The sequence below is a fragment of the Urtica dioica genome, chromosome 5 (assembly GCF_054948205.1).
Source record: "Urtica dioica subsp. dioica isolate 48M chromosome 5, U.dioica_male_clone48M_v1_H2, whole genome shotgun sequence".
Lineage (NCBI taxonomy): Eukaryota > Viridiplantae > Streptophyta > Magnoliopsida > Rosales > Urticaceae > Urtica > Urtica dioica.
The window spans coordinates 32,883,271-32,892,686 of record NC_142760.1 but is presented as its reverse complement, the minus strand read 5'-3'; the positions used below and the strand labels follow the sequence as shown (position 1 = coordinate 32,892,686).

Sequence of the window (9,416 nt, the reverse complement as noted above, 5' to 3'; positions counted from 1 at the left end):
ATGGATAGTTCCAGAGAAGGAGGGTCCGTCAATCATCCTCCAGTTCTTGATGGAACCAACTATGGTTATTGGAAAGCTCGAATGAGGAACTTTATGAAATCCCTGGACAGCAAGACCTGGAAGGCGGTGATCCATGGTTATGAAGCTCCTGTTTCTGTTGATGACAAATGGGCAGTGACCGGTCCCAAACCTGAGAAGGACTGGAGTCCTACAGAAGATGAGCCTGCCTTGGGTAATTCTCTGCACTCAACGCTATATTTAATGGGGTTGATAAAAATGTTTTCAGGCTTATAAACACCTGCACGCCAAAGAAGCTTGGAAAATCCTTGCTGTCGCATATGAGGGAACCACTAAAGTACGCGAGCAGAAACTTCAATACATCACTACAAATTTTGAAGCGCTCACCATGTTTGAAGATGAATATGTTGCCGACTTCAACGTGCACATTCAAGATCTTTCCAATGAGTCCTACTCCCTTGGCAAACCTATGACGGATGAAGACTTGGTTAGAAAAACCTTGGGGGCATTAAGCCCAAGATTCAAGATGAAGATCACTGCCATATAGGAGGTTCATGACCTTAAGACGCTAAAGTTTGATGAACTTATGGGATCTCTCATGACCTTCGAGCTATCTCTTCCTAAGATCAAGAAGAAACACAAGGGAATGGCTCTCAAAAGATCTATCCATGATCAGAAGCAACATGTATACTCTTACTCGGATAATGAAATTGATGATACTATTGCTATTTTGGCCAAAAACTATGGCAGGGTTATGAAAAGATTCAGCCAAATGACCGGGAAAAATGTCTCTCAAGATATCAAAGACAACTTCTAGCAAAAGTTCCATTAAAATTGAAATGTTCATAGAAATGGAAAAGGTGGTGAACGCTCTTACAATACTGCTGGAAAAGCGAAAGGTATACAGTGCCATGAGTGTGAAGGCTTTGGGCATATCCAGAAAGAGTGTCCTAACTTCTTGAAGAAGCAGATAAACGGTTACAATGCCACTCTCTGTGATGAGGAAGAAGAAGACAGTCTCTGACCAGATAAGCAATTTTGTTGCTTTCACAGCTTCTATTCCTATTCATAATTCTGAATCTTTTGATGAAGTTGCTGATTCCTCAAAGAAAGTTGTTACTGATGATGAACTTTCTGATGATGCTATGAATGATGCTTATAATGTCTTACATACTAAATAGGTTGAAGAGTCTCAGGTTTTTGATAAGCAGAATGCTTTCATCCTTGCTCTTACTGAAGATAAGGCGAGGCTCTTAGAAACCATTGTTGATCTAAAGCGCGAAGTCAGCCGCTTAAATAGGGAACTTGACCACATGACGAAATTATCAGGATGTTGAACTCTGGCACCGACAGCCTTGATAAAATCTTCACTGTTGAAAAGTCTGCAAAGATCATGAAGAGGCTTGGATATACTCATGGTGCTTCCACGTCTCAGACCACTTTTGTTCCCCAAAATTCTATTGCCCAGATGCAGCGCAAAATGTCTCAGACATCTGGTTGTGACAATTCCAGAATCAGCATCAGTGATATCGTCATAGACCAACCAGGTCTCTTGTCAACAGACCTCATTGGGTCTGCCATCACTGTGGACGAAGGGGTCATATTCGACCTTTTTGCTATCACCTATATGGGAAGAACCTTCATCGACATCAATCCTCCCACAGGCAAGTTAAACCACGCCGTCAACCCCCTTTTTCGCATGGAATTGAGAGTGAAAAATGCATCCTATCGCGCCAACATTGCATTCACCTCCATGAGTGTCTCTACCGCTAACGATTGATATTTTAACAGTGGTTGTTCTCGTCACATGACAGGTGTTCAGGATTTTTTATCCAACATAAAACGTTATTCTAATTGCCATGTTACATTTGGTGATGGAGTGAAGGCCAAGATTATTGGTAAAGGTCAGCTCAACTATCCTGGTTTGTCTTGCTTGACATAAACTTTATTGGTTGAAGGTACTACTAATCTTATTAGTGTTAGTCAACTCTGTGACTTGAACTTACGTGTTAATTTTACTCGTGATAAGTGTGTGGTGATAAATGAGGAACAAGATGAACTTATGAAAGGAACCAGATCTCAGGACAACTGCTACATGTGGTCTCTGGTCAAAGACTCTCAGGTCACCAAGTGCCTCTTGTCCAAGGCAGATGAAGCTAAGCTATGTCATCAAAATCTCGGCCATCTGAACCTCAGAAGCATGCACAAGATTGTCTCTAAGAAGGCCATTATCGATCTCCCTGAGCTAAAGATTGTTGAAGGAAAAATCTGTGGTGATAGTCAGATTGGAAAGCAGGTTAAGAAGTCGCACAAGATGGTGGAACATCTTACTATCTCGCGAGTTTTAGAACTCTTTCAAATGGACTTGATGGGACCGATGCAGGTCGAAAGCCTTGGTGGAAAGTGATACATGTTTGCGTATGTCAATGACTTCTCCAAGTATACTTGGGTTGATCTTATTCGTGAAAAATCTGACACTTTTGCTGTGTTTGAAGCTTTATGCAAGCAAGTGATAAGAGAGAAGGAAGAAAGCATAGATAGAGTAATCAGAATCCGAAGTGACCATGAAAGAGAATCTGAAAACAGGAGTCTTACAAATTTTTGTACTACAGAAGGGATAGCTCATGAATTTTCTGCCCCTATCACCCCACAGCAGAATGGGATTGTTGAGAGGAGAAATCGCACTCTTCGGGAAATGGCTCGTGTGATGATGCTTGCCAAAGACATTCCTCTTCATTTCTGGGCTGAAGCTCTTAACACAGCCTATTATATTCATAACAGAGTTACCATTCGTCCGGGTACTACTGTCACTCATTATGAAATATGGAGGGGGAGAAAGCTAAATGTCAAGTACTTCCATGTCTTTGGCTCGGTGTGTTACATCCTTGCTGATTAGGATCCTTGTCGTAAGTTTGATCCCAAAAGTGATGAAGGTATCTTTCTTGGGTATTCCAGAAACAGTCTTGCTTATCGTGTTTTTAATAAATGCATTAAGTCTATGATGGAATTGTTAGGAATATTGCCCACTAGAAGATGATTATTACTAAACAAGATAAGAAGTTACTTTATTAGCATCATATGATTAGTGGGTTGAGGTCTGATAACACTCGGAATCAATAACAACTATCATTCATAGTCTTCGTATCAAACTAAATCGCATGCTGGGCATCCGAGATTGAGCGGTGAACTAAAACTTGGTCGATGACAAATATGTGCCTGGAAAGCCTTATCTAAAGTCATATATGTGGAACACAACTGAAGGTTGATCACTTAGTAGGAGCATTATGCACTTGTGCTAAGTATACGACCCGGACATACCTTGTCTGTAGATGTGTCGTTTAAGGACCGTTACGACACACTAGCCAGGGTCACAAATGATGGTAACAATGACGCTCGATCTTAATCCTGAAGTGATCATGGACTTCTAGGCCGTGTTACCGGGTTCTTTGATTCATCACATTAAAGTCCAATGAAGGTTGAATAAATGGATGTTTTGGGAACTCGGGACATAATCGTAGAAGGGAAGTGTTTTACAGATACGGAGTCCAGCCTTCCTGAAAGAAGGTTAATGTTCTCTCACTTAAGGGTTGATTCCAGAACCGATTGATTGCGCACACTTCCGAAGTTGGCTTACGTTCGATTGAATCTTTCGCTGGGGAAACAAAGATGTTTAGGGCTTATATGTAACGAGAAAGATATAACGGAACAAATTGACCTATCTTGATACGAGCACAACCTGGAGGGTCATGATCACGTACTGACTATATCAGTGGACACTCGTCACAATGAGTAAATATAATTCTAGTATCAAAGTTGAGTTCAGTCCTGGATTACACGGTGGAGTATTGTAAAGGACTAGACAATTCGATTAGAAACGAAAAAGGAATATTTTGTCTTTTATCGAGATTGTTAAGCTTCTACTACTAGGTCCATTGTCCTGGATTCGGCTTCGATAAAGGCGGATAAGAACGTTAATATAATAGTATGTCTTATTATTATAATCACACTTGCTGTAATAGTGATTGACAGCATTAATTCCAAAAATGGTATTTTGGGAATTAAAGAAATAGTTATAGTAAAATTATTTATTTATTGCTAGATCAAGTAAATAAACTTATTATTTATTATTGGACAAGTAAATAAGTGTTTAATGAGCTTAAATCTATTGGGCCTTGAAAAAGCAAAAAATCTCATACCCCCTACGGTGTTGGACGTTTTTTGCACTGGTGTGGAACCATTATTTTTTCTGTTTTTCTGTTTCTAAAATATATGAGAATAAATATGAGATATATTTTCCTATATTCTCTCCTAATATTTAGGCTAAATATTAGGAGGATATTTAGGAGAAAATTTAAGAGAATATATTTTCCTAGATTTTCTCAACAGCAAAATATTTTATACTATTATATAAAATATGATTCACTTGTTGAGATCCAATGGCTGAGATTTAATCCACTAGTTTGAACACAATAAAAAAATAATATCTTTTAGAATATTCTGAAATATTATATAAAGATACATTTTAAACTGCTATAAATAGAGGGTTGATGTGAAGAAAAATTTAACTGAATTGCTAAGGAATTTCATGGCCTCTCTCCCTTGAGTGTGCCGACCTAATTCCTGTACTTCTTCACCTCGAAATTGCTTCAATTCCATTCTTAGAAATAAGAGACATTGTGCCTGAAGAAGAGCCTTCCCCTGAAGAAGCTGAATCTTCACCAGAAATAAGGGTTCCCTTCAGGAGAGTTCAGAAAAATCATCATGCCGAGGGGGTGATAGGTGATATTGGAGATTGTATGCGCACTCGTCAAAAAACTCCTGTCAACTACAGTTAAATGATCGGTAATCTCTAGTCTCTAAAATTGAACCTAAAAATGTCAATGAGGCAATTGATGATGAATACTGGATTAGTGCTATGCAAGATGAGCTTGTGTAATTCGAAAGAAATGAAGTATGGGAGCTAGTTCCTAAACCAGATAATGTTAATGTTATCGGAACTGAGTGGATTTTTAAAAATAAATATGATAAGCATGGTAATATAGCTCGGAACAAAGCTAGACTTATGGCACAAGGTTATACGCAGATGTAAGGTATGGATTTCGATGAAATCTTTGCCATAGTTGCTCGGCTTGAAGCCATCAGACTCTTACTTGGCATCTCTTGTCATCTCCACTTCAAACTCTTCCAAATGGATGTTAAAAGTGTGTTCCTCAATGGGAGTCTATGTTGCCTAGCCTAAAGGTTTTGTAGATCCCAGCTTGCCCCAACATGTTTACAAGCTTAGAAAGGCCATCTACAGTCTCAAGCAGGCACCTCGGGCATGGTATGAACGACTAACTCAGTTTTTTTTTTGTGCAGAATGGATATATTAGAGGTGGAGTTGATAAAACATTGTTCATAAATAAGAAGCAAGGCAACCTCATGATTGCTCAAATCTATGTTGACGACATTGTTTTTGGAGGAATGTCGAACAAGATGGTGGACCTTTTTGTGCGACAAATGCAATCTGAATTCGAAATGAGCATGGTTGGTGAGCTTAACTTTTTCTTGGATTTTCAGATCAGACAGATGGATGATGGTATTTTTATCTTTCAAAGTAAATATGCTAAAAACATTGTGAAGAAGTTTGGTTTGGAAAAGTCATCTCACAAGTGAACCCCCGCTGCTACTCATGTTAAACTCACTAAGGATGAGCTTAGTAAATATGTTGATCAAAGCCTTTACAAAAGCATCATTGGTAGTTTTCTCTATCTTAGTGCTAGTCGTCCTGACATAGCCTATTCTGTTGGGGTATGTGCTCGTTACCAGGCTAATCCCAAAGCTAGTCATCTGTCTCAAGCCAAGCGTATTGTGAGGTACATTTCGGGAACTGCTGATTTTGGTCTTCTATACACTTTTGATACCTCTTCTACTCTTGTGAGATATTGTGATGCTGACTGGGCAGGTAGCACTATTGATAGAAGAAGCACATCTGGTGGATGTTTCTATCTGGGAAATAACCTTATTTCCTGGTTTAGCAAGAAGCAAAATTGCATTTCCTTGTCCACATCAGAGTCTGAATACATTGCTTCTAGAAGCAGTTGTACTAATTTACTATGGATGAAACAGATGCTTGCTGAATATGGTGTCGGACAAGATGTCATGTCAATTGTTTTGCGACAATATCAGTGCCATTAATATTTCAAAAAATCCGGTCCAACATAGTAAGACAAAGCACATTGAAATCAGGCATCGCTTCATTCGGGATCTTGTGGAAGATAAGAAGATCAAACTTGAATATATCTATACTGAGAAACAACTTGCAAACATCTTTACCAAGGCTTTGGATGCAAGAAAATCTCAGATCCTCCCTGGGATTATGTGTGATCGATCAATAGCAATTACAGAGATTTGGAGAGCTGATTGTTTGTGAGTTTCCTCTCCTTATTGATAACTTGTCTCTGTTTTATCCTACAGTGTTCTACATATGTGTGTGTTCATCGGCCCATCAGTCTGGTTGGTCCATTCGACTTATTTTTCGGGCTAAAATGCCTCTTGACATGTGTTTAGGATGGAGCTGGACCAAGGCCCATTTCATAACACGTCGCCGTTTTGATTCTTGTCAGTTTCCTCAACATGTAGAAGGTTTGGTTTTCGAGGAAGTTAGGGAATTTAATCGTTTTGAAATTTTCTGAAGCTTCATTCACAAAATCATTTGTATTTCTCTTTCAAAATTCTCGATATTTGTGTAACTGTCTCATCTGACAGTTGTTTGGTCAAGGTGTTTATTAAGAATTTCCTCAGAATGGTTGGAATGAGGAGTGGGATCAGTACGACTGGGTCGGATAAGAAAGATAAAACAAAGATGAAGGCGAAGAATATCAAGAGATTCGGGTAAAGGGAATACAACCCAGTGAACATGCCGATGGTGATTCCCCCTCCTAACCCCTCTCTCACCGCCGCCAGGAAGGCTCTGTTGAAGAAAGCTGCTCTTTCCATTACCGCCATCACCCGGGACATCAGTTCTAGTAGTTCTTCTAAAGAAAGAGACGATGCTCAGGATGCCATCGAGGAAGAAGCCCACAACAGCATCTCTCCTCTTGAAAGCCCCCACAAATTGGTCCAAGGTAATCCTGATCCTCTTACTCATACTGTTGATGTTGAAGAGATTCCTAGGGACAACGATTATCTTGAGTCTCCTCGTGATGAACAAGAATCCCCACACGAATATGCGATTAGGGGAATTCTAGGGTTAGGCCAAGATGTTAAGAAGGATGTCCCGACATCCTCTGCTCCTGATCATGATGGAAGTGCTGAAAAGAGACAGGCTGTTGGAAAGGCTGTTCTTGCCTCTTTGAAGGAGAAAGTTGCGCACGACGATGATGTGTGCATCGCTGCCCTTATGTCGGAGAAAAAGAAGACGAAGAGAAAGAGTCATGAGGCGAGCGTGCCTGCTGTCCTGGTAAAGGACAAGAAGAAGAAGAAGAAGAAAGCCAAAGTTGGGCTTAATAAGAAGAAAGGAAAGAAGCCAGTTATGGAACAGGTTGTTGATGAGCGCATTGAGGTTGAAGAAGAGGCTCATGTGATGTCTCTCGGCATTGGGAACAAGAGGTTTTTGGGGATTCAAAATCTTCCCGTAAACATCCATGTTGCTGCTCTGGACAATGTCTCCTTTCACAAGGAAGATGGAGTCCTGAAATGGCGATATATGTATCGTCGTGCCATTTTCCAAGAGAAGGAGGTTTCTGCCGAGGCTCAGAAGATTGACGTGGTCATGGAACTCCTGGACGATGTCAATGTACTCAAAACCGTCACCAATATTGGGGTGTATTATCCTGATTTGTTAAGAGAGTTCATCGTCAATCTCTCATCGTCTTTTGACACTCCCGATGATTCTGAGTACAGGAAGGTCTTCGTCAGAGGCCACTGTTTTGACTTCTCCTCTGATGCGATCAACAACTTTTTTGGAAGAGGAAAGATCATCTCTACTGATCGTATTCCCTCCTTGGACATCATTGCGAATGAAATCTCAGGGAATGTGGAGAAATTCTGGCCTTCTAAGGGGACTATAGTTTCTTCTGATTTGTCGACCAAATAATCAATACTGTATCCGATTGACATTGCAAATTGGGCACCATCCTCGCACGGCGCCAGTATTAAGTCTGAGCTCGCATGTTTGATCTACCAAATAGGTATTCGCTCGTCTTTTGATTTCGGAGTGCTTGTTGTTGATCACTTGGCGAAACATGTCAAGTCTTATGCCGTGAAGCTGCCGATTGGGTTTCAATCTCATCATCGGGGTTCTGCTTAAACAAAACCCAAATATCTTGCATAGCACGGATGTGGCAGGGAAAAGGCCCAGTGCTCTCACCTTCAGTCAGAAGCTTTTTTTGAAGGGAAGCATGCTCGTGACCTTATCAGACCATCTGTCGCGACATCTGTCGCCTCTGGCAGCACGATGAAGGTAAGGTCTATTTCTGATGAGGTACAAAGGAACGTTCTGAAGGAGCTTTATGGGGAAATTGATTTCCTCTAGAAGACTATTGAGACCTTCTCTCGCAGGAAGTCCATCTGTGGGGGTCTAGTGCGTGACATGACTTCTTCTCGTGGTAAGGACGATACTTCTACTTCTCAGCATAAGGACGACAAGGAAAGTGACGATTCTGATGACGAGGAAGGTGAAGGTTCTGGTGAAAGTGAGTTTGAAGAGGCCAATGAAGAAAATGAAGACACCTCTTCTTAGACGTGTATGGGTGTTTATTTTAGGTCAGTAACTTTCATATTTTTATTCCTCTGGCTGTTTCTTTCAGACATCTTTATGTTCAGCCAGCTTTATCTACGGTATGACTACATGTTCCAGACCTGTTTATGTTATTTCTTGGATATCTATCTGCTGTGTTCACTTCTCTCTCTGTGCTCTTTTCTCCTCTGTCTTGGTCGATCCTTGCCTTTGGTATATTTTAAAGGCAATCAGGAGGAGAGGCGTCATGATGGTCATTTATTTTGGCATGAGGTCATTTATTTTGACGCTATTTTCTGGTCATGACGCTTGGTTGAGAACTGCTCTGGAAGTGCTTGCCTAAAAAATAGCCAAAGAGGGAGATTGTTGTTACGTTATGTTAACGCCGTTTTTGGGTCAACACTTAGAACCGTCCGTGGTTCGGTCTAGGGCCGGACCCTATGACCGCACGTAGGTTGGGTATGGTGAAATCTACTCTTCTCGTCGTCTTTGCCTCGCCGAAAAGAGATTCTCGGTTTCTCGTGACTTCGTCATTAGTTCGCTTTCGTGTTCTTCGCGATCTTCGGGTTCGTCGAGTTCTTCACGTTCTTCGTGTTCGTCGAGTCCTTCTAGTCCGTTGGATTCGTCGAGTCCTTCGAGTTCGTCGAGTCCTTCTAGTCCGTTGGATTCTTCGCATTCT

At 40.8% G+C, this 9,416-nt stretch overlaps 1 protein-coding gene across 1 annotated transcript; it reads left to right on the top strand.

The window, feature by feature from the left end:
• LOC149397959 (uncharacterized) lies at positions 1–565 on the top strand. Its single transcript, XM_089614409.1, has 2 exons — positions 1–174; positions 287–565. Exons 1-2 carry the CDS (start codon positions 1–3, stop codon positions 563–565), a joined length of 453 nt encoding a protein of 150 aa, XP_089470535.1.
• Positions 566–9,416: the final 8,851 nt, after the last annotated feature.

Bases quoted from the DNA above. Each gene is read 5' to 3' on its own strand.
- LOC149397959 (XM_089614409.1), top strand. From the start codon at position 1: ATGGATAGTTCCAGAGAAGGAGGGTCCGTCAATCATCCTCCAGTTCTT. The intron at 175-286 runs GTGACCGGTCCC...AAATGTTTTCAG, and splicing joins CTGTTGATGACAAATGGGCA to GCTTATAAACACCTGCACGC.